Here is a 23,082-nt window from a genome sequence, read left to right as displayed (position 1 = left end):
GGAAGTCCCCCGTGCCCAGTGACTATACTGGCGAAGGACCCGCGGTGTCATGGCCGCCGACAGTGACGGTGGCGCAGCCTCAGCTCCCGCGGTCTCAGACGGTAAGTGGCTTTCCCAGGGGCCGTTTTCAAAGCCTGTGCGCTCCGCGGTAGCGGAGACCCTCGGACTCGTAGTTCTAAGAAGCAGGCCTCAAGTTTCAGAGGGCTAGCGCCTTCCTTTTGAATCAGCCACGAGGAGACTACATGTCCCGGTGTGCACCGCGGTCCCGCCTCCAAAAGCCTGGAGTGTTGGGAGGCTAGTTAGGACTCGTGGGGGCATGTCGGGAGATGTAGTCTGGAGTTTGTAGCTCTGTTAATTGGGGGAGGTTGGGAGTTGTGGTCCACAGGAAGTGGGACGGATTGGGGCGTTATTTATTAGGCTCTGGCGCATACTGGCTACTGCCACTTGTGGCTATGAGGAACCGTGGGAACGGTTACAGAGCGTTGTGGGATTTTAAAGGGCCTGAAGTCCTCAAGCCTTACAAAATATTTCCTGCAGGATATGGGGAAAAGAAACCTCAACAGATTATCTAGTTCAGCCTTCCTCTTTTACAGGTTTTGATGCTAAGGGGAAAATTTTCCCCCAGAATTTTACATCAGCCACTGGAAGACCCAAGCTTTCTCTCCTCAAATTCAGGGCATTGTTCACTCCAATCTTGTGTATAAAGCATATGCAATATAACGCTTGACGGGGAAGCTGCCCCTACCGCCAGCCATGGCCTAGCTTGGTGTCTATTCCCTTGGGCTCTTTCCTGAGTGTTAATATCCATCACCCTTCTTATCTCCAGATGGTGTCAGCCAAAGCACAAAATCTGGGGAGGAGCTAGTAGTCCAGGTTCCCGTGGTGGATGTGCAAAGTGACAACTTCAAGGAGATGTGGCCATCCCTCCTCCTGGCTATAAAGACGGCTAACTTTGTGGCTGTGGACACGGTAAGAGCTGGGGAACTGGGAGAGCAGGTGGTGGTGAAAGGGCTGGTACTGCAGAACCTAACACAGCTCTCCCTTTACTGATCCACAGGAACTGAGTGGGCTTGGGGACAGGAAGTGTTTGCTGAACCAGTAAGTATAAGCCCTGATCTCTTTAGTCCTAGCCTTGCCAGGAAGGGCAGACCTCAACCCTGGAGTGGAGGTCACAGTCCTGGGTGGTTTGGGTCTTTCATGAAGCTAACTCCCAGCCACAGCCACCCCCAAACCCAACCCCAAGGTGCATCGAGGAACGTTACAAGGCCGTGTGTCATGCTGCCAGGACCCGTTCCATCCTCTCCCTGGGCCTCGCCTGCTTCAAGCAGCAGCCAGACAAGGTATGGGTTACTCTCACCCCCATCCCAGGTCTGTGGCTAGGGAAGGAGGGATTGAGATACATCAGCTATGAGGTTTTTTTCTCCTAAGGCTGGATGTTGCAGAATCTCTTCTTCTCCCAGGGTGAACACTCATACCTGGCCCAAGTGTTCAATCTGACCCTACTGTGCATGGAAGAGTATGTCATTGAACCAAAGTCTGTGCAGTTCCTGGTACAGCATGGCTTCAACTTCAACCGGCAGTACGCTCAGGGAATCCCCTACCACAAGGGGAATGACAAGGTAGATCTTCAGCCTTGAGACTGCCTCTCCTGTGAATTCATTTCTTACTACTCTAGGCTGGGTACACTGGGGAGGATCTGCTTCTTAGGGAGTATGGGGACTCACCAGTGACAGAGCTGGAGAAACAAGATTGATACACTGGTGAATAGCAGTAAATTAGATGAAAGCAAGGGAGAACTTTCCAGGTAAGGATGCCTGGGACAGGTGTCCTGCAAGAGGTTCCCTAAGGCACTCTATCCTTCCTGATGACCCCTTTCTTTCCATATAGGGTGATGAGAGTCAGAGACAGTCAGTGAGGACACTGTTCCTGGAGTTGATCCGGGCCCGCCGGCCCCTGGTACTACACAACGGTCTGATAGACTTGGTGTTCCTCTACCAGAACTTTTACGCACACCTGCCCGAGAACTTGGGAACCTTCACTGCTGACCTGTGTGAAATGTTCCCCGCCGGCATTTATGACACCAAATATGCTGCTGAGTTTCATGCCCGCTTTCTGGCCTCCTACCTAGAATATGCCTTCCGGAAATGGTGAGGGACTGGTTGAGGGAACAGGGTGGGGCCTGGCATAAGCCTGATTATTTCATTCACTTAAGATATTCAGTGAGTGCCTACCATGGGCCAGGCACTGCTTTAGTGCCGAGGGTTCAGCAGTGAACACAACCGACAAAAACCCCTGCTGTCATGGAGTTTACATGCTAGTGGACCCATATCCTCTTGTGATGTTGCAGTGAGCGGGAAAATGGGAAGCAGCGGGCAGCCGGCAGCCCACACCTAACCCTGGAGTTCTGTAGCTATCCTTCTAGCATGAGGGCCCATATTGACTACCGCTGCTGTGCACCACCCCCCACCTGCCGTACTCATTCCACCAGCATCTGTGACAACTTCTCGGTGAGCACACCTGCCCATTTCCTGGGGAAGGGACTTTGATGCCTGGAAACCCTCTCTAAGCTTCTTTCCTACCTCTAGGCCTATGGCTGGTGCCCCCTGGGACCACAGTGTCCTCGGTCCCATGATATTGACCTTATCATTGACACTGATGAAGCTGCGGTAGAGGACAAGAGGCGACGGAGACGACGTAAGGAAAAACGGCGGAGGGCTTTATTGGGCCTGCCTGGGAAACAGCCTTCTGGGGAAGCTGAGGACAGTCCTCCCACCAAGCAGGTCTGTAAGGACAACCTCAAGCCTGAGAAAACTGAGCAGGAGGTGGCTGAGGATGAGACTGGGACCCAACCTGGCTCTGAGCAAGGTCCCACAAATGACCTGGAGATGGAGCCTAAAGCAACAAGTGCTGAAACCACTGACATGGCCACCTCAGAAGCGCCAGAGAGGCAAGTCACAACTGACATGGCCACCTCAAAAGCCCCAGAGAGGCAAGTCACAACTGACGTGGCCACTTCAGAAGCTCCAGAGAGGCAAGTCACAACTGACATGGCCACTTCAGAAGCACCAGAGAGGCAAGTCACAACTGACATGGCCACCTCAGAAGCCCCAGAGAGGCAAGTCACAACTGACATGGCCACCTCAGAAGCCCCAGAGAGTCAAGTCAGTCCTAACCCAGTGCCTGGGGATGGACTGCATCGGGCTGGTTTTGATGCGTTTATGACAGGTTACGTGATGGCCTATTTGGGAGTGAGCCAAGGATCCCAGCCCTGTAGCTCTGAACCATGGCTACCTGAATGTCACAACAAGGTATACCTGAGTGGCAAAGCTGTCCCCCTCACAGTGGTTAAGAGCCAGTTCTCCCGTTCTTCCAAAGCCCACAACCAGAAGATGAAGCTGGCTTGGGGCAGCAGCTGACCCAACTTCAACACAGCACTCAGGGCCTAGGAAGAGAAGCTAAGAGTGGATCAGAGGGGTCTGGATCCCTCTAGCCTGTGAGTGACTTAATCCCAACTACTCGGGGATAGGATGGGGTCCTGGCTGAGATACTGTTGCACTGCTTTGGCATCTCTGCCTTTACCCTAGAGGCTGAAGAACAAGGGTACAAGTAAGAAGGCTGACCAGCACCTGTAACACCGACTTTATTCATTTTTAAATCTCAAAGTGTCCTGGGAAAGTTTTACCAAAAAAAAAAAAAAAAACAAAACAGAAACAAGATATGAAAATATCTGACCAGCTTCATCTTTGGTTATTTCTTATTGCGGTTCTATTAGGACAGACTATTCCCATAGCTCCGGCCATAGCAGAAAGGGAAGAAATCAGTCCACGTATAAACCAGTTGGGGTGTATCGTGTTGACAAATATACAGAGCAGGCCCTAGGGCCTACAAAATCAGCCCCACTCCCAACCACAGGGTTGGAAGTCTTTTAGGGCAGGACATTAAGACTCCTTCATAAATATGAAAATAGATTAATCAACTGGAAAAGATCTTTGAATAGGTTAGCTGAGAGCCACGACCACCACTCTGCCTTGCCTTGCATAGAAATGTAGTGACATGGTCTGGCCGTGCAGTAAGTGCAAACAGCAATTATTCAAGTGTCTTAGACATTCTGGCAAGAAGCACCCCAGTCTTTAGGTCTGAGAAATAGCCATGCCCTTTACGGTCTCCTGGTCAGCTCCAGGTTCCATCCATTAGCTTATATGCCCCAGGAAAGGGCAAGAAACAGACCTGGGGTAGGAGAACCTGGGGTAATAGCTGCCTGCCAGCTCACACTAGAACTAGGAGTCCTCTGGTCCTGTCGGGAAGTCTCGGGGATCCGGTGGGAGCCAGAGCTCCTTGCTGGATTTCAGAGGCTTCGTATCAGCCATTGGCCCTAACTAGGAAGGCCTCTCATGGCTGCCTCACCTCACATAGCCACTGGGCAGTGGGAGCCTCACAGATGAGTCTGGCTTGGCTTAGCCTGCGTGTTCTGTGGGCCCCCGGGAAGAGTCTAGGCTGTGCGCCAAGGGGGCCCTGTGGCTTCAGCTGAAGGTCTGTCCCCAAGGTGAGGGGGATGAACTCTGCTCACCCATCCTGCTCTCCCTGGGTCCTCAGGCCCATGCCTGAGACAGAGAAGGGGACTGGAGCCGAGTCTCTTGGCTTTTCTTCTTCTACCTCCATCTCCTCAGGGGCACCTGCAAGGCATGGACTGATGCCCTGGGGCCTGGGCCCAAAACCATTTTCTTCCTGAGGGTTGGAGCAGTCCATGGCCTCATGGGCTGGAGCAGCTGGCTGGGCAGTTGCTCGGAATGGTGCGATCTCCCTTACTCTGTACTTGTGATTGCTGAGGCATGGTGGGGGCCCATCAGATAGTGATTCTTCCCGGCCCACAAATGGACAAGCCTCCTGATGCAAGAACTCAGGTGAACTAGGCAAAGAACGCCACCGGCGAGCAGGTGGGCCCAGGGGCTCCTGCCAGTCAGCCACAGGCATCGTTCCAGGCCCTGGTGCATCCAGGTCAAATACCAGGGAGATGACAGACTTGCTGGGCAGGTCAAAGAACTTGATCTTGCCACCTTTGAGGTCCTGGCGAGCACTAAAAGGGTTGATTTTGGGGGCTCGGGCAGCACCAACTTGTTGTGGCTGGTAGTAGGGATCCAAGACGTTCACTGTACGTGGGGGCTTATTGGAGAAAATGTCTGACTGGCTTCGAGACAGCCAGATGGTACGTCTTGGGCGTGGGGACTTGGGAGGTATCTTGTCATCCAGTAAGCTCGGTCGCTTCACCCCAGGTCCTTTCTCCAAGAGTCCTGAAGAATAGTAAGTCAAGTCAGGGTTTCTCTCTAGTCATAACAAATAGAAGCAATATCTCGTATACAGTGTGTTACCACTTGAGAAAGCAAAAGGTAGGTACTATTGTCCCCATTTAACAATGAGAAAACAGAAGGGAGGCAGTATGCTAGCGCAGAGCTCCAGGACTTTTCCTGCTTCCCCTGCTTTTTTGCCTTTCTTCTGTACATGGGATCCTGTGATCACAGCCCTAGAGGGGAAGCCCCTTCGCCCCCCACCATCCTAATATCCTCCCATGGGGTCAGGTTGGACATTCTGGTTTCATCTCTTACCCTTGGCTGTGGGCTGCAGCTTCCTGTCCCTCTCCAGCTCTTCCTCTTGTAGGCGGCTCAGAATTTCCTCCAAGGTCTTCTCAATCTCCACAAAGGATGGGCGTAGTTTGGGGTCCATCTGTAGTCATCCACACCAGCCATTAGCCCTGACCTCCTATCTTCCATCCCAAGGATGGCATTTGAGTCTCTTTCTGGCATCTTTTAAGAGATGTGTATCTAAGAGATCTTTGCTGAAGGTTCCAGAGCATAAGACAGCCCCAGAGTGAAGGTCAGGGAAGATGCTATTGTCTAGTACCCTCCCCTATCTCAGCAGCCTTTCTATGTCTTGTCCCCTTGTTTGGCATAGAACCCTCCAAAAGGGGGTATTCACATTGGTTGGTTCCATTCTTTGTTGAGTTCTGCAGCTAACATGTTTCTGGAAGCTACCTGGACCAGTCCCAGCTACCCCTTAGTCAACCAGTAGGTGCAGCCCCAGACCTAAAATGCTAGATCCTTTCTTATGGGCCTTGGACCAGTTGGATGCATGGTCCAACTAAAACCTGACCAAAGCTCCATCAATATGCAAGAAAAGGGGTAGTAGGTTTACACTACAAGCTGAGGACTGGATAATACAAAGCAATTTTCCTTTCCTTGGTCCAAGGCTCTGGGCCAGAGTCCGACAGGCCCGGAGGAAGAAACATAGGCACTGCCATTCATTGAGAAAGAGGTCCCTTGTGAGGCTAATTAGCAGCCTCTCCCAATGGTCCTAACCAGGTGAACAGGGTTCAGGCAGCCCCAACCAAAGCCTGGGAGAAAAAGATACTCACATTACAGCAGTTGAAGGTGAGCTGCAGAAAGTCAGGGGGACAGTCTCCCACCATGTGCTGGAAAGCATCATAGTCTAGCCCGAAATTCTGTGGATGGGTATGGTGGGGAAGGAGCAGGGACATGGGTAGACAGGTCATTAACCCCTCCACCCATCCTGGCCTGCTCAGGAGAGGTGGAAAACTGCCCCAGAGAAGAAGCCACAGACTAAGTTCCAGGAACTCCACCCCAAGAAAATAAAAAATTCCAGTGGCACTGATCCCCATCATGGAGCTCACCTCTGTTCGGGGAAGATAGTCTGGATCAGCCTGGATGCGGGCGATGATCTCACAGAGGATGATACCATAAGAGAACACGTCCGCCTGGTGAGTAGTGAGATCTCAGTTTCCCTCTCAATGGGGTAAGAGGTGGGGTTTCTGCCTCCTGTTCACTAGCCCAGGCTTGGGCCCTACTGACCATGTGCTCAGTTGCTCAGTCATGTCTAACTCTTTGTGACTCTGGACTGTAGCCCGCCAGGCTCCTCTGTCCGTGGGATTTCCCAGGCAAGAATACTGGGGTGGGTTGCTATTTCCTACTCCAGGAGATCTTCCTGACCCAGGGATCAAACCCACATCTCCTGCATTTGCAGGGGGATTCTTAACCACTGAGCCATCAGGGAAGTGGAATGAAATACTGACCATATTTCATTCAGTTCATTCACCAGGCAGCTGACAGGTACCAGTGCTGATTTTGCAGGAAGGATATAGATCCTTACCCCATACGTGAAGGGTGACCCAAGACTTTTTTGCTAAGAATGGATTCTACATAGAATCAGGCCTTGGGGCCCCCAGACTCACCTTTTCATTGTAGGGCTCATCTCGGAGAACCTCAGGTGCCATCCAGAAGGGTGAGCCCACCACAGCTAGCTTCTCACTTCCCGTGCTGTGGGGTAAGATTGTATGGAAAATGAGCTTGCCACTGGTGGGTGCAATGGGAGATCTGACCATTGGGAATTTCTCTCCCCCAAGGATGGGCACACCAGAATTGACTGAATTTAGGGAGCTGAGATTGGGCTGTGGCCAAGTCCTAGCCTCTGAAGAGGACGCTGGAGTCCTCCCTTCGCCTCAGACCCTTCAGTGACCCCAGCTCCCGTCAGGGCTACCCACCTGACGTCAGGGATCTTCTCAGCCAGGCCAAAGTCAGCCACCACTGCAGAGTAACCGTTTTCATCCCTCTTTATCAGGCAGTTCTAGGGTTCCCAAAGAAGAAGACATCGTGGCTCAGAAGAAGGGACCAGCCAGCCACAGAGTTTCCCACCACCCCTCCCTACTACCACAGGGTACCCTGTCCTTTGCTTCTTGGTGAAATCATGCTCTTAGGCTGACCCCAGTGGGTCTCTGATAGCCATGTGAGATGAGTTAGGCCTGGATCTTGGGTGGCTGCCCTAGGATTCATACCATGCTCCAAACACAAATATTTATCTTTGTTTTCTATGTGCTAGGCAAGGTTCTAAGTATCAGAGATACCACAGTAAACAGAAACCCTTGTTCTCTTGGAGCTTACAATCTAGTGGAAGAAGACAGGCTATCAGACCCTGGCCTCCCTTCATTCTTCCCTCAGAACATAGAGACTCAAAGACCAGGCCTGACCTTGCCAAGTAATGTAAGCGCAGGACAGTGCCCAAGCCTACACCAACTTTCACTGCCCATAAGATCACAACCACCTTCTCCTCTGGCATTAAAATTCCATGATCTGGCTCTGTTCTGTGATCTGAGCCCCTGGTGCCCTTTGTACATATCTTCATCCAAACTTGTTACAGACAAGCCTGAACAGGCCCTTCAAACCTTTGCCTTTGCTCTTCCTTTCCATTTGGAATGTTCTCCTAGTTCTTTTTTCCTCAGAAAATTTAGTGTGCTTTAAGGTAAGCTTACCTTTCCAGTCCTAACCTCTCCAGTTCTTACCTTCTGCTTTCTCATCTCAACTCCATTAACTCCTCTCTGCCACTTCCTCTTACAGCCTAGCAGAGAGTCCATTAGCCTCTCAGGAGCAAATTCAGGTTTGGGCCTTCCTTTCTCACAGTGTTCAATTTATGAGAGAGGTTCAAGACAAGCTTTTTGAACAAATGCTGCTGTCTCCAGAGAAAGGATGAACCCAAATGACTTTAAACATAAAGCAGCAACAAGCTCTCCCCAAATATCATTCAAAATGGACCTATATCACTCTGGCTCAGGAGACACCTCATTCTACCCCCCTTCCTCCAGGGGCAGCAGAGAGCAGGGATCCTTGGCTCACAAGGACATTTCTGGGACTGGCAAGGCCCTCTAGCCCTCCCTCTTCCTCACCTTGGCACATAGTTGCCAAGGCATTGCCAAGTCACCTGGTTACTTCACATCAGGTACAAATTAGTCCCTTACTCTGGCCTTGATGTGATCACACTATGCTCTCTTTCTCTGAGCTGGAAGCAGCCTGTGATTTCATTACATCTTCTACTGCCCTCGTTTCCTGATAGACATAACTGTCTCTGGCTTCTAAGCAGGCCTGTCCTTGTGCTTGTCCTGGCTTCAGCCCTTCCATCAGTCCCCTGGCTCAGCAATCCACCACCCCGACACCCCAGCTCCCTGACTTTACAATCTATGAGAAGATGGGTTCTAAGCCAGCCTGTCTATTAGGCAGCCAAAGTCTAGGCTTTTGGGTGACTCAGATCTATTGCTTGTTTTCCTCCCCTCCTCCTCTTCTTTCATCGACAACTCAGGCTCCTGTCTCCAAGGATCAGTCTTTACAGCCCTCAGAAACAATCCTGTGAAATTCAGCTTAGGCGCAGCAGTAGGGAACAGAGCATGGCCAGTACACTGCCCTTATCAAAGCTGTTCAATTTCTGTCCCATCTTCACATTCATGAAGCCCTCTCGTACACTCACTGTAGACCAACCATCCAGGAGGAAGTGACTCACAGTAGTAGCTTCTCTGAGCTGCTGAGAGATGGCTAAGGTAAGGTTGATCAGGGCCCCACAACATGGGTGAGCCTGCCTAGCCCAGTCTGCCTCTGATCTGGAATGTGACCCCTGCCTCTCTTAAAGCTTCTCCATAGCCAGCAGCCAGGCACTGGAGCCAAAGACAAAGATGGACTACGAAAACCACAAGAGCCAACTTTAGGAGTCTGTATCTGAGGTGATAAGGAAAATGGGAAGGAACCCTGACCAGGATTAACTCCTATGGGGTTTTTCAGTAAACCCCTTAGCCTGCCTTTAGTGGGGTCTAGACCAGTGAAGTCTGGCTGGCAACACTTGCTGTTTTTACTTCCTCATCTCCCACCCCTTCCTCACTGGCTTCTGCTGGAAGTGTTCTCTCTGAGGATCCCTCTGAGTTCCATGGCCTTAAACTCAATAGACAAAACCAGCCCTTAATATTACTTGATTTTGCTGCTGTTGACATTGCTGATTATTTCCTTCAGCACTTTTATATATGATTCAGGAATCCTATCTGCTGGGCATGTACAGACTAAGCCATTGTGGCCCTGGAGCAAACAGACTAGCTATCAAAGGCTAATTACAGGCTATTTCTGTTGCTTCTGATCCTTCTCTCCTGGCTTCTGTGATACTATAGATTTCCTTCTCTACCTCTGGCTATTCTGAACACTCTAGGGCAGGCCTTTCCTCCCATCCCCCAAGGGTGACGTTCTCAGGGTTCTCCTAGGCCTACAGCTTGTGCTCTCTTGTGGAGACTATTCCACATGTCTTTTCTAATTACCACTTCTGTACTGATGACTCCCAAATGTATATCCTCAGCACTGACCTTTATTTCTCAATCTTCAGCTTTGCATATCCAGTCTATATCTGGATGACATCTGGATTATTTACACTGAACTCTATACATGCAAACCTGAACTCATCTTTTCCCCCCAAAACTAAATCTCTAGCTGTATTTATATGTCAGCTAGTACTGCCGTTTTCCACCCAGTTTACTAAGCTAGAAACTTGGGATTCATCTAGACTTTCCACTCTTAACTCCAAATAATTTTAGCTTCTAAATGTTTTCCAATCGCCCCCTCCTTTTTCATCCCCATGACTACTGCCTTAATTCAGGTCCTCCTCTGAATACTGCAATATTCCAAATGGTCTCTGTAGCCTAGGCTAGGCTTGATCTCCGTAATCCACCTTCCTCACTTCTGCCAGCATAATCTTCATAAAATGCAAATCTGTGTTACTCACCTACTTAAAAGCCAGCAATAATATACTGTATGATTCTATTTCTATGAAATGTCCAGATTAAGCAAAGTCATAGAAACTGAAAAAAGATTAGTGGTTGCCAAAGGCTGAAGGGAGGGGAGAACAGGGCATGGGGTTTTCCTTTTGGAACGATGAGAAGATTTGAAATTAGACAGTGGTGATAATTGAATATACTAAAAACCACTGAAATGTATACTTTGAAAGGAATTTTATTTTATGTAATATCTCAAAAAAGCTGCTATTTAAAAGAAGCCAACAATGGTTCTTCATTTCCTCTCTAGAAGATAAAATCCAAGTTAGACAGTATATGATCAGACTCCTCTGCTTTCAATTCTTATCCCCTACCACTTCAGCCTCACAGTCTGCATATCATACTGTTTATGTCTCTATGCCTTTGTTTATGCCATTCATCTGATCTGATCTGGAATATAACCCCACCACACACACAATGTGGGTTGCCACGCCCTCTTCCAGGGGATCTTCCCAACCCAGGAATCAAACCCAGGTCTCGCACACCAGGGCTTCCCTGGTGGCTCAGTCAGTAAAGAATTCACCTGCAATGTGGGAGACATGGATTTCATCCTTGGATTGGGAAAATCCCCTGGAGGAGGGCACGGCAACCCACTCTAGTACTTATGCCTGGAGAATCCCCATGGACAGAGGAGCCTGGCAGGCTGCAGTCCATGGGATTACAAAGAGTCGGACATGACTAAGCAACTTAAGCACACACACACAAACTTAGTAAGTAGAATTCAACTTTCAAGATTCAGCTCAGGCATCACCTTCTCCAAGACGTCTTCTCTGTACCCTCAGGTTGGGTTCAATATCCTTTTCCAAAGTATCCTTTGCATTCTCTTCTCTCTAACCTTAGCATTTGACCTAAGTGTCTGTTTCTGTAGTCCCTTCCTATAGCTATAGGCTGTACACCATATGCTAAAAGATTCAGCAAAGGAGCAATATCTTAAGAGCGAAGTGCCCTCAAGAATATTTCCTAGCCCCTTGTGCAAGGGAAAGACTGTCTACTTCTCCCTGTGTGGTACCTTACGAATTAATAATAAAACACTATTCATAAACTAGTCCAAGTGACTCAAACAACCTTGTCAGGTGGGCAGATCTGAGATTTTTACAGTTAAGATGAGAAAAGTGAAGCTTACAACTATGAGTGGTAAAGATGCAGGTCTCCTGATTCTAATAGGATCCCCCCACTAATGATTCTGGCCTTTCCAGAAAAACTGGTTGAAAAGCTTTCCACTAGAGACAGCAAGGCCATGGCAGGAACAAAGTAGTCTTAAGACAGAAGCAGAGGCCCAGGTCCATGGAGAAGGCAGCACTGTTTGTGCAGGCAATACAGTAAGACCCCTTCATCTGGGATGCTAGCCCCCTCTCCAAAGCTGATTAATCCAAGGGCACCTACTGTAATGCTTGCATTTCTCACCCAACTTGGACATGGCCGCAATACAGACTGACTACAGAGGAGAAAATATGAACTCAGACCACTGTGGGGTTCTGAAGAACCCAGACTAATTTTCAGGCTCTGAGGGATACAAAGTCCATTAAATCAAGCTGAAGAATGCTTTATTCAAAAGTATGCCTGGAGTAAGCAGCAGACATAAGAAAGGCCCAGTCAGACTTCCCTGAGGTGAGAGGTGACCTTTTTCTGGTTCAAAGAGGAGCCCAGGCACTGCTGCCGCCTGGCTCCCATTCCTCTTTGTCCTTACTCCTATTATAATACATCACACAGTAGCAGAGAGACTTACATGTCTGCCTCTTCAAAGGGCAGGGAATGATCCTATTCATCTCTGTATCTCTAACCTAGCAGACATACAGAAAGAACTCGGCCAAAGTTTGTCATGTGAAAGTCTGACGAATAAAGCTTCTTTCAAAAGCAAGTGGAAAGGCACACACTAATCATACACTTGACTCTCCACGATGGAGACTAAGCTGACAAGAGACTCAAGAGGTGGCCATGAACGCATTTCTGTAAGCCAGCACAAACCCTTCAGAACTGGGCCCGAGGAGACACCTGAGAGCAGATCCTGAGGTCTCCTAGAACAGCTGCACAGTCTGTACCAGCACTGAATAAAACCACCTAAACAGAGAAATGCCAGGTCCATTTGTAAGTGTTAGCTCTAAGCTAAAGCTATTTCTGTAACAACAAAAAACGGCTTTCTGTGTGCCAACACCTCTCTCCCTTTACCCCCAACAATTCACTCCATAAATCCAGTTAGAAAGAAAGTACTGATTCTATGTCTCAAGAAAGATTAAAAGTTTCTTTCCACAGCACAGCGAGATCAGAGATTGAACTGCCCTCCTAAATGTCCCAGAGACAACTAGAGTCCAATTCTGAGATTATCTGGTTTGCTATAATGTGTCCTGTCCCTTCCTCTCCATTCCACCATATGATCATATACCTTCTCCATAGTTCTTGGGAAGTAATCTGCTCACATATCTGTATCTCCAACTTGACTCAGAGCCCATGGATGGTACAGATTAGGTTCCAGTAATTTCTATCTCCTCTAACAGCACAGTATAAGTGGTTCCAAAAGGCTGTTGATGGTTTTCATTATAAAAAATGACTACAAAGTGCCCTAACACACACTCTCTACATCCGCCAGCATTCAACTGTTTCTAATTCATGTTCTCTCCAGTCTCTGAAACTGCTGTCTTGAGTTTGATGTGTGACACAGGGAACCCAAAGCCAGTGCTCTGTGAAAATCTAGATGAGTGGGATGGGGAGGGAGCTGGGAGAGGCATTCAAGAGGGAGGGGACATATGTATACCTAATGCCAATGCATGTTGATGTATGGCAAAAACCATCACAATATTGTAATTATCCTCTAATTTAAATATATATATATATTTAAAAACAAATAAAGAAGCCCTCCTTAGCTGCCCTTAAGAGCAAGGCTCACATACAATTGTATCAACCGTTTCTAGCCTGCATGTGGCTGTTGCCACTTCTTGATGGAGCTCAAGAACTGAATGTTTTTAAAGCTACACAACCTCCCATTTCCTTCTAAGTAATCAGTATTCAGTTCAGTTCAGTTCAGTTCAGTCGCTCAGTCGTGTCTGACTCTTTGTGACCCCATGAATCGCAGCACGCCAGGCCTCCCTGTCCATCACCAACTCCCAGAGTTTACTCAAACTCATGTCCATCGAGTCGGTGATGCCATCCAGCCATCTGACCCTCTGTCGTCCCCTTCTCCTCCTGCCCCCAATCCCTCCCAGCATCAGGGTCTTTTCCAATGAGTCAACTCTTTGCATGAGGTGGCCAAAATATTGGAGTTTCAGCTTCAGCATCAGTCCTTCCAATGAACACCCAGGACTGATCTCCTTTAGGATGGACTGGTTGAATCAGCATTGCCACTGCACAAACCTAAATCAGCCTGTTTCTTAGAAGTAGTTACAAAATTGAACAGCTGTATCTGACAGACTTTTCATTCTTGAAAACAGTGTTGCAGTAACCACTGATGTGTGAATTCTACAAAGGCAATAATACTACTTTCAGTAGGCACTCTGGAAACTAGGATCTTCTCTGCCACTACTCTAGGCCCAGGATCATTTGGAAAGTGGCATATGCTTCTCTCTGTCCTGATTTACCCACCTGAAACACACTCCCACTACTTTAAATCCCTCTTATTAGCTCTGGTCTGAGATGCCAGGGCTGATGTCAATAGCCTAGGGACACTAAGGGCCCAAGAACACTGAAGTCATTTAAAGAGGTGGAATAAAACTGGATCTGGGACTCAGTTCTCAAGCAGATGTTCTGGCCTCCGTGCCGTCAAACACATATTCTGAAAGAGGGCCAGGAAGCCTCTACTCTGACAGGCTCTATGTTAGGTGCTAGGGGTAAAAAGGTGAATAAGAGCAGCACTTGAGAAACTCATGTGTTGGTGGGAGACACAGACACAGTATAACCATCAAATAACTGGATGTGTACACACTAATATATAAGTAAACCTTTTATTGCACTTAAAGAAATCAAACTCAGACCCAAGGCTGACAATGAGGAGATAAATTGGAAATTTCAAAGCCCTACTCTGTCCCTTTAGCGTTATTTTTCCCTTAGGCTTCTCATTCTTAGGGTCACTGTCACCACCACACAGGTCTCCTGGGTGGGACTGCTCTGGTCTAGGTGTGAACATACAACCTCTCCTTAATCTCTGCAACACTGTGAAGTTGAAACAAAAGGGCAATAAATACAGTCTCTCAAACTGGATGGCCTGGCTTATAAAATTTGCTTGTTTTTCTTCAACTTGAGATTCCCGAAAGTGTAGTTCCCAGCCTGTCTCCCGGTTGCAAAGTCATTTGTTCTCACCACCCCCTGAAGTTCAGACCCAAGAAAGTACACCCAATAATACCTAAATTCCTAGTTTCTCATCTCAAACCAGCTGACATGGGAACACCCACTATCAACTAGGAAAACCAAAGGACAGTGGTCTTACCCTTAAGAGCCAAAAAGGGTAGTCATTTTTACAATACATACAATATGACAATCCCAGACAGAACCACACTAGCACAATGGGATAAAATATTTTGGGGGCACAGAATGGAATATGAAGAGTCCCTCCAGAAAACCTAGGAACCCTAGTCTACTGATTTTTTTCCACTGAAAACCCATAGTCTATAGCTAAACACTCAATTATAAAATGCTATGAACTCTTCCTCAATTATTTGCCAACAGACTATCTCTGGTCAGAAATTATCTTTCTTGAATATTCCTCCATGCATGGTGCCAGGCACAGAAGACACTCATGTGGGTATGTAGGAAATATCTGTGTGATTGACAGAAAACTGGTCATGACCTCCCTCCATGTTAGAAGACATGATGCTCTCTGAGTAGGAAGCAACAATTTGATTTTAATTGCATGCCCAAGGTAAGCCATCAACTTAAGACAGTATCTAAGTTGATACAACCCCACCCATCTGCCAGGAACAGGTGCAGTTTTCTAAGTCTTGACTTTCTAAAACATTCTAAGGAAGAAGAGGCTGATGAAGGGATAAGATACCACCATCCAATTCCCAGCTGTTTAGCTCTTGCTTATACGAATGAAGATAAAGGAGTTCTCACAACTAGGTCTCAGCTGGTCACCAGATTCCACCAATCTTAAGGTTTCTTCAGTAACAGTGCAGCTGACTACAAATGGCACTGCTACACCTCAAGCCCTATGAGCACTACTGAAAGCTATTTTCTGTGTAGTAGTCACAAACCAATGGCCAGGGTCCCTTGGGGACAGTACTGCTGTTTAGAACACTAGAACCATTCTAATGGGTGGTAGCCAGGGACTCACTGCTCTAGGTCTATTGGCTCTGAGACACAGCCTGCTTTTGTTCCCTTTGCAAACTTTTTCCTATAACAGGTTTCCTTACCCCCTCATCCATGACAGAAGAGCTGCCTGAATATGTATATGCATGTATGTACATGTGCATATGCATGTATTGAGGGTGCAGAATGAAGTGACTGCTATTCTTGGACAGGTATAAAACTTCCATACACCTCCCCTGCATTCATGTGTGTGCGCTCAGTTGCTCAGTTGTGTCCGACTCTTTGTGACCCCATGGACTATAGCCCATCAGGCTCCTCTGTCCATGGGATTTTCCAGGCAAAAATGTTGGAGTAGGTTGCCATGTCCTCCTCTAGGGGATCTCCCCAACCCAGGGATTGAACCCATGTCTCCCGCATCTCCTACACTGGCCGGCGGATTCTTTACCACTGAGTCACCTGGGAAGCCTCATATACCTCCCTAGGAGACTTTTAAATCAGCTTCTGAACACAAGTTATATTAGATGATTTATAGTTCCCATGTGAATGGTCAAACAGTACTATTTTTAAAAAAATTTTTATTGGAGTATAGTTTATTTACAATGTTATGTTACTTTCTGCTGTACAGCAAACTGAATCAGTTTTTTATATCTCCACTCTTTTTTAGATTCTGTTCCCATATGGGTCATTATGGAGTATTTAGTAGAATCACTGTGCTATATAGTAAGTCCTTATTGGTTATCTATTTTTTATATATAGTAGTATAAACAGTACTGTTTATATAAGCCTTGTCATGTGGTATCCTGTGCTACTTGGCCCTGAGGTGTCTGCCTTGTAGTATAGCCAACTTCCTCTAAAAGCAACTCTTTTCTAATCTGGTCACACAGCAATTTGGATAGCGAGAGAATACTACAGAGACCAGCTGGTGCCAAAGAGGAACTGGCGGGATGGCAGAAACTCAATCACACAGAAAGAAAATGGGTCAGTACATTATGGCCTCCAAAACCTGTACTCAAGTGACTAAAAATCACAGAACCCCTGCTGGAGACCATGGGAGAGAATACAGAGAGGCAGGTTCCTACACGGCCTTGACTACTGTCACCCCTAAAGGGCAAGAATCTCTTATGTGTTCTCGTGCCATCTATTCCTGGAACACACGTTCAGTAGCGAGTAAAACTAAGAATAAAGGTTCTCAAGATGTATGTGCTGATGGACTCAGCAATGAAAGGAACCTGCTATAAGCCAAGATTGGCTTTCTAAGGACTAGCTATACACAGTAATAAGCTGTGTCTTCTATGATTAAATGTTGAATTTATAAGAGATCTCCAACATTCTGAAGCTCATTAATGACTGGTTTCTTAACGCAGTTTTCTTGGTAAATGGAAGATAGTGTCTCAAAGAGTTGTGCAAGTAAAGCCTTCGTACCTTAGAGGTGAGGTCCCGATGGAAAATGCCTTTGAAGTGAAGGTAGCTGAGGCCCACTGCTATGTCATAAGCCAGTTTCACCCTCACAGTCCAGGGCAAATGCAGGTTACTGTCTAGCAACTGTTCCAGGTTTCCAGAGTTGATATACTGCAAAACAGAAGGAAAAGCCAGCTACCATTTGTCAGCAAAGTCTAGGGTGGGAGTAAAACTACTAGAGGGTAAACACCTAGAAGACAGAGACTGTATTTTTTTTTTTTTAAGTTACTGAGCAGTTATTCTGCTTCCAGGCACTATGGCAGATGCTGTACCTTCCTTTGAGATCACAATCTATTACGGGATATAGACAAACAATATCATGTAGTAAATGCTAAAAGATAGCTTTGTACAGTATGACAGCACAAAGGGTAAAGGTACAGACTCAATCTAGGCATGTCAGAGAAAGCTGCACAAAGGAACCGAGGAGTTCAAAGGATGACTTGGGGGAGCAGGAAAGAAAGTCCACACAGAGGGAGCAGCAGACATAAAGTTATAGGTTAAGAACATGGTGTATTCAGGAAACTGATTTACTCAGTATGGCCAGAGTGCATGAGAGGTGAGGCTGATACTCTTTGCTAAAGTATATGGGCTTTATCTTGTCTATAGGGAACAAAAGAAGCCTTTTAAGCCAAAGAGCAATGTGTTCATATTTGCTTTTTTAAGGAAAAGATTATTTCAGCAATGGTATGATGGATGGATTAGAGTGGAGAATATGGAGAAGGGAAAATAGGTTAGGAAATTACTGCAGTAATCCTGATGAAGGAAGAATGCCTGAGTTGAGGCAATAGTGGAAGCATTGGAACAGAGCAAGAGTCAAGATTTTAGATGGCAAAGTCAAAAAAACTTGATGAACGCCTTGATGAGGAGGATGAGAACAGTGAAAAGCTCCTAGCTTGATTGCAGGCTATTGGCCCCTGTGTGCCATTATTAAATATCCAGAATATAGGGAGAGGAGGTTTTTAGAAGAGGCAATGTTAAAAGACAGGGAGTTCAACTAAGACATGCTAGGCTTAAGGGCATGTGGAGATGCCCTATACCAAGTCAGTTTGAAGTTGAGGAGCAAAGTCTGGGCTAGAGACTAACATTTAGGAGGCAATGACATTGAGCTGAAGTAGTCACTGAGGCTAAGGAATGTATGGGATTGCCCAGGGGTTAACATGTAAAGTGGGAAATTAACAGAATCGCAAACAACTGGAACATTTACAGAAGCAGGCAGAGGAAGAATCACCAAGCAAGAATGTCACCACAGAAAGAAGGAAAACATTCCAAAAGAGAAAATGACCAAAAGTATCAAAATGCTACAGATAAAGTAAGATGAGCCTGAAAAGTGTCCACTGAGTTTGCCTCTAAGAAGTCACCGGCGGGACTTCCCTGGTGGTCCAATAGTTAAGAATCTGCCTTCCACTGCAAGGGATGAGGGTTTAATCCCTGGTCTGGGAGCTGAAAATCCCACACGCTGTGCCTCAGCTGCTGAACCCACACCCTGGAGCCCATGGGACACAACCAGAGAGAAGCCCACGCGTCACAACAGAAGATGCTGCATGCCGCAAGACCCAATGCAGCCAGATAAATAAATAAGAAGTCACTGGCAACCATGGCCAGAGCAGTTTCAGTAAAGTGGTTAAGACCAGAATAAGACCAAAGTGCACTGAGAAGTGAGTAGGAGACAAGGCTAAGTGGAAACTACATGAAGATGTACTCATTCAAGAAATCTAGCTGTCTGTCATTCCTACATACCCACAAACAGCTGCTTTGTTTTGTTTTGTTTTTTAAAGAGCAAATAAGTCTATTCATACAGAGATAATAATAATAACAACAATAGCAGTGGCAGCTAGTATTTATTTAGTTGGTGCTTACTTTGTGCCAGGCACTACTCTGAGGACTTACCATTAATTACATCATTTAATCTTCACAAAACCCTAAGGTAAGTGTACTATTATTCTTATTTTACAAGAGGTATTTGGAGGTTTAGCAACTTGCTCAAGGTTACCCACTTATTAAGCAGCAGAGGCAGGGTTCAAACTCAGGCAGTCTGGCTCCAGAGTTCACACTCTACCCCTATATTAAATTGGACAGTTAGAGGCTGTGGCACCTGGGCCAGGGAGCCTCATGCAGAACAGGAGCTCAAAATTTTTCACTAATTAAATTCATGAATTTACTCAAAATGTCACATGATGTATTATTTCCCTCCTCCTTCCAAGGAAGAAAAAGGGGCAAATTCCTCTAAGCCTAAAAATAAGCACTTAATATCTTTTCGGAGTGGGGGGTGATATTGGATTTACAAAAGACTAGGGAACCTAATGGGAGAGAAGACAAGAAAACTGAATTTTAGTCCAATTCTGCCTCTTAACAGCATTTTACTTTGGACAAATCGACTAATGAGGCTTTCCTTCTGTTTTTCCATCTATACAGTAGGTATGATAATCCATGATCCATATACCTCATGATGTTATTATAAGAATTGAATACAAATACATGAAAGTGCTAAGAAAAAAATAGAAGTTTCATATAATCTTAGATTCTCTGATGTGGTAACATGAGTACCAAAAAGAACCAGTTGGGGGCAGCATGAGGCAGCATTTCAGATCCTTGGATGAAGTAGATCAGGTTTGGCAAGGCAGAGAGAATGGCTAAAAATATGCCAAATTTCTCAAAAGGGAAACCTGTTGATCTGCTTCATCTTGTTTGACAATCCATCTTTGGAAATCTCAAAACAAAGCATAATGACGGCATTAGCATAGCACCTTAGTCTCTTCACTCTAGTTGAATTTGTTCACGGTTCACATCTGAGGTGTCCATTTGCTAAAAGGAAAGTGAACTTGCAAATTCCAAGCTATAGAGGGGCAATGAAGCTAACAGCTAATCATGTAGACAAATTTCTCTAGCTCTGAGAGTAAAAAAGGTATGACAAGGTTGTAATCCACTTCTTTGGCACCATGACAGTGTGACATGGAAGGCCTGACTTCAGGAGCCACTCAGGTTTCCCACTGAGGGCCAGGCAGAAAAGGCTGGTAAAAAGCCTGTATGTGTACTCTCTGTGGGCCAGGGTAAGCCAGGACTCTTGATTCAGACAAATGCATGTTTATTCTGTCCCTCCATGTCTCTGAAAGTCTGAGAAATCCACAGACCAAGCCATAGGGTGGGGAACAGAGGAGAGAGGTGAGACAAGGTGAGGAATCACACTGGCTATTAGGCTCTGACTTTTCAGACAAGGTGGAAAAAAAGTACAAACCCAGGACCAGAGAGGGAAACCAAAAGGAGTTTATAACCCATTTCTCTTGCCTGCCTTCAGTGAATCCTTTGGTGGGGCTGATAAGCCTCTGGGGCTCTCAGAAACCACAACGTCTCAATGTCTCAAGACCTTTGCATGTATGAGGAAAGGAAGTTAGAGATCTGCCAACAAGGAAGATTTCTAAGTTGCTACACACTCTGTGTGCCCATTAGTCGGAACGTCCACTTCCCCATAAGCAACACCGTGTGCAGACTCAGCTGGTGTGTGCTCTGAACAAATCCCCCTGTGGGAAGCAGAGGCAAGAACTGTCCCCGCACATTCAGCTTTCTGGGCTGGGGATAACAGCTGCTTTGCTTTCATTTTCTTCCAGACCACTCCCTTGCGAGCTCCACAAAACCACCGTAGGCATTGGCAACACATTTAAATATCTACCTGAGAGAGAAGATTTTATAATTTTTATTGTTACTCTTTTTAACTTTCAAGTTCAGAAAACTATAATATCAGCCAATCAAATGTGTCAGAGGGACTTAATACCTCTAAGTGACTGTTCCCCAAGTTCACCTACACCAAAACCTGCTTCTCCTACTCATGGTTTAATAAAATGTTAAGAGCTTCTGCCATTTCATTTGTGTGATACTTGATTTCATTAAAGACTTGTTTCTTAAAAGGCACTGAATAGACAAATATGTGTTGGTGACTTAACAATATTACTATGTATGTAAAAAATCATATGCCAACACTCTAGAAAATTATCAAAGGAACAGGTAAGCACACACTCAATTCGCCACTCAGGAATATCAGCTTATTTCTCCAAATACTTATTGAGCACTCCTCCCCTTCCTGCTGCTGCTGCCGGTAAGTCACTTCAGTCGTGTCCAACTCTGTGCGACCTCATAGATGGCAGCCCACCAGGTTCTGCCATCCCTGGGATTCTCCAGGCAAGAACACTTGAGTGGGTTGCCATTTCCTTCTCCAATGCATGAAAGTGAAAAGTGAAAGTGAAGTCGCTCAGTCGTGTCCGACTCTTCACGACCCCATGGACTGCAGCCTACCAGGTTCCACCACCCATGGGATTTTCCAGGCAAGAGTACTGGAGTGGGGTGCCAGTGCCTTCTCCACCACCCCTTCTTACCACCCCCATATGAGAGTAAGAACTTGTCCATTTACATCAACATTATATCCCCCAGTGATTACAAGAGTCCCATCCACATAGTAAATGTGGGTATATAAATAGTTTATATCATAAAAAAGTTCATGAAAGACACATTGGTAAATAAATAATACTAATAACCTTTTAGCAGAGGTAAATACTTGGGGTATAAAAGTAGATATTGAGGAGTTTGGAAAGTTTCAGAGAAAATATCCGAGTTGGATCCTAAAAGGCTGAGAATGGCTCTTTCCATCTATGCCCTATAGAGTCTGATGGTACCACTCAGACACAGAGAGACACATAAACTTGTTCATACGAAGAATATTCTGGAGCAGGACTAGGCAATACTTACCTCTCCCTGAGGTAACATGCACTACACCCAGGACTCCTCGATTCCTGCTGATTCTAATCATAACCTCATCCAATCATAACCAGTCAGAAGAATAAGAAAAAATGGTTACCTTTTCTTAACTCTAAATTATCAAAGTAGTGATATCTATAATCAAACAAACTTATCTATGAACAGTAGTTCAAAGGCATATTCAGAGAGGTACTAGAGAAAATATCAACTCTAAGAATTATTATTCCTTTGTGAAAAATCTACCCAAATAGCCTAGAGCTAGGGCACTTACCTAAGGCAGATGAATGTGCTGCCATTCCACTAACAGACATCATTTGCTGCCACCTAATTATCGGGGTTGTCCCGAGGAAGATCCAGCCACCTCTATCCATACACGTACAGAAATACTGAAAACCTACTACGTGAAAACATGAAACTAAGTCGGGCCAATCCCTGCCCTTAGTTCACAGTCTAGTAGTAGAAATGATACAAAAATTAACAATGTTTTTCACCCAGGACAATGGCCAGATGTGCTTTAGAAATATCATTCTAACAGTAATGTAAAAACTGTACAGAAAGGTCAGGAATTGAGGCTGGAAGACAAGTTAGGAGACTTCTGGAATCCAAGTGAGAAGTAACAAAGGCCTGAAAAAGACTGAGGGCGAGAATGGAAAAGAGGTTAGTATCTGGAGACATCTCAGAGGTAGAACCAAAGTGATTTGGTGTTTAATCAAAGGGAGGGAAAAATAAAAAGAGATAAGATATACAAAGTATTAACATGTCTAGCACATGCTTAGCTTAGCTCACAGTACATAACTCATTCTTTCCACTATTAATATCTTATCATCATTCCTCCCCTGGGTTACTCTACTAGCTTTCGAAGTAGTCTTTTCTTTTCCTTAAATCTTGAATAGACTTAGCCCTCCTTCCAATCCACTTTCCTTAATATATCCAAGATTAACCTTCTAAACGCCAACCTTAAATCATTCCCCTTTTAAAATTTTTCACTGATGCCCTATTACTCTTAG

General features: G+C 46.1%; 2 protein-coding genes across 8 annotated transcripts in view; one reads left to right on the top strand and one right to left on the bottom strand.

Moving 5' to 3' along the window:
* Positions 1 to 10: 10 nt before the first annotated feature.
* TOE1 (target of EGR1, exonuclease) lies at positions 11 to 3,726 on the top strand. 2 transcript variants are annotated; one of them, XM_020897409.2, is made up of 8 exons: positions 11 to 101; positions 827 to 969; positions 1,058 to 1,098; positions 1,286 to 1,340; positions 1,461 to 1,619; positions 1,888 to 2,147; positions 2,348 to 2,507; positions 2,586 to 3,726. In XM_020897409.2, exons 1-8 carry the CDS (start codon positions 50 to 52, stop codon positions 3,414 to 3,416), a joined length of 1,701 nt encoding a protein of 566 aa, XP_020753068.2. In that variant the 5' UTR covers positions 11 to 49; the 3' UTR covers positions 3,417 to 3,726. The 2 variants fall into 2 exon arrangements, with proteins under 2 accessions (XP_020753068.2, XP_020753067.2); XM_020897408.2 differs by having other exon boundaries at positions 1,244 to 1,340.
* Positions 3,624 to 23,082, bottom strand: part of TESK2 (testis associated actin remodelling kinase 2) — a 135,192-nt gene continuing 115,733 nt past the window's right edge. For 4 of the 6 annotated variants that reach the window (XM_070468237.1, XM_070468238.1, XM_070468239.1 and 1 more), the window contains 6 exons: positions 17,297 to 17,443; positions 7,550 to 7,632; positions 7,241 to 7,325; positions 6,407 to 6,766; positions 5,601 to 5,718; positions 3,624 to 5,288 (listed from right to left, as the gene is read on the bottom strand). In XM_070468237.1, coding sequence (XP_070324338.1) covers positions 4,564 to 5,288; positions 5,601 to 5,718; positions 6,407 to 6,766; positions 7,241 to 7,325; positions 7,550 to 7,632; positions 17,297 to 17,443 — 1,518 coding nt within the window. In that variant the 3' untranslated portion in view covers positions 3,624 to 4,563. The remainder of the gene's footprint in view (positions 5,289 to 5,600; positions 5,719 to 6,406; positions 6,767 to 7,240; positions 7,326 to 7,549; positions 7,633 to 17,296; positions 17,444 to 23,082) is intronic. The other 2 variants (XM_020897401.2, XM_070468241.1) reach the window with 2 other exon arrangements.

Source organism: Odocoileus virginianus, chromosome 5 (assembly GCF_023699985.2).
Source record: "Odocoileus virginianus isolate 20LAN1187 ecotype Illinois chromosome 5, Ovbor_1.2, whole genome shotgun sequence".
NCBI lineage: Eukaryota > Metazoa > Chordata > Mammalia > Artiodactyla > Cervidae > Odocoileus > Odocoileus virginianus.
This window is presented reverse-complemented; position numbering and strand designations above follow the sequence as displayed.

What these genes read in the sequence shown, in the direction of transcription:
- TOE1 (XM_020897408.2), top strand. Translation starts at nt 50, where the DNA reads ATGGCCGCCGACAGTGACGGTGGCGCAGCCTCAGCTCCCGCGGTCTCA. An exon ending in AGGAAGTGTTTGCTGAACCA is followed by an intron (nt 1,099 to 1,243) that starts GTAAGTATAAGC and finishes CCCAACCCCAAG; the next exon opens with GTGCATCGAGGAACGTTACA. An exon ending in TCAAGCAGCAGCCAGACAAG is followed by an intron (nt 1,341 to 1,460) that starts GTATGGGTTACT and finishes TTCTTCTCCCAG; the next exon opens with GGTGAACACTCATACCTGGC.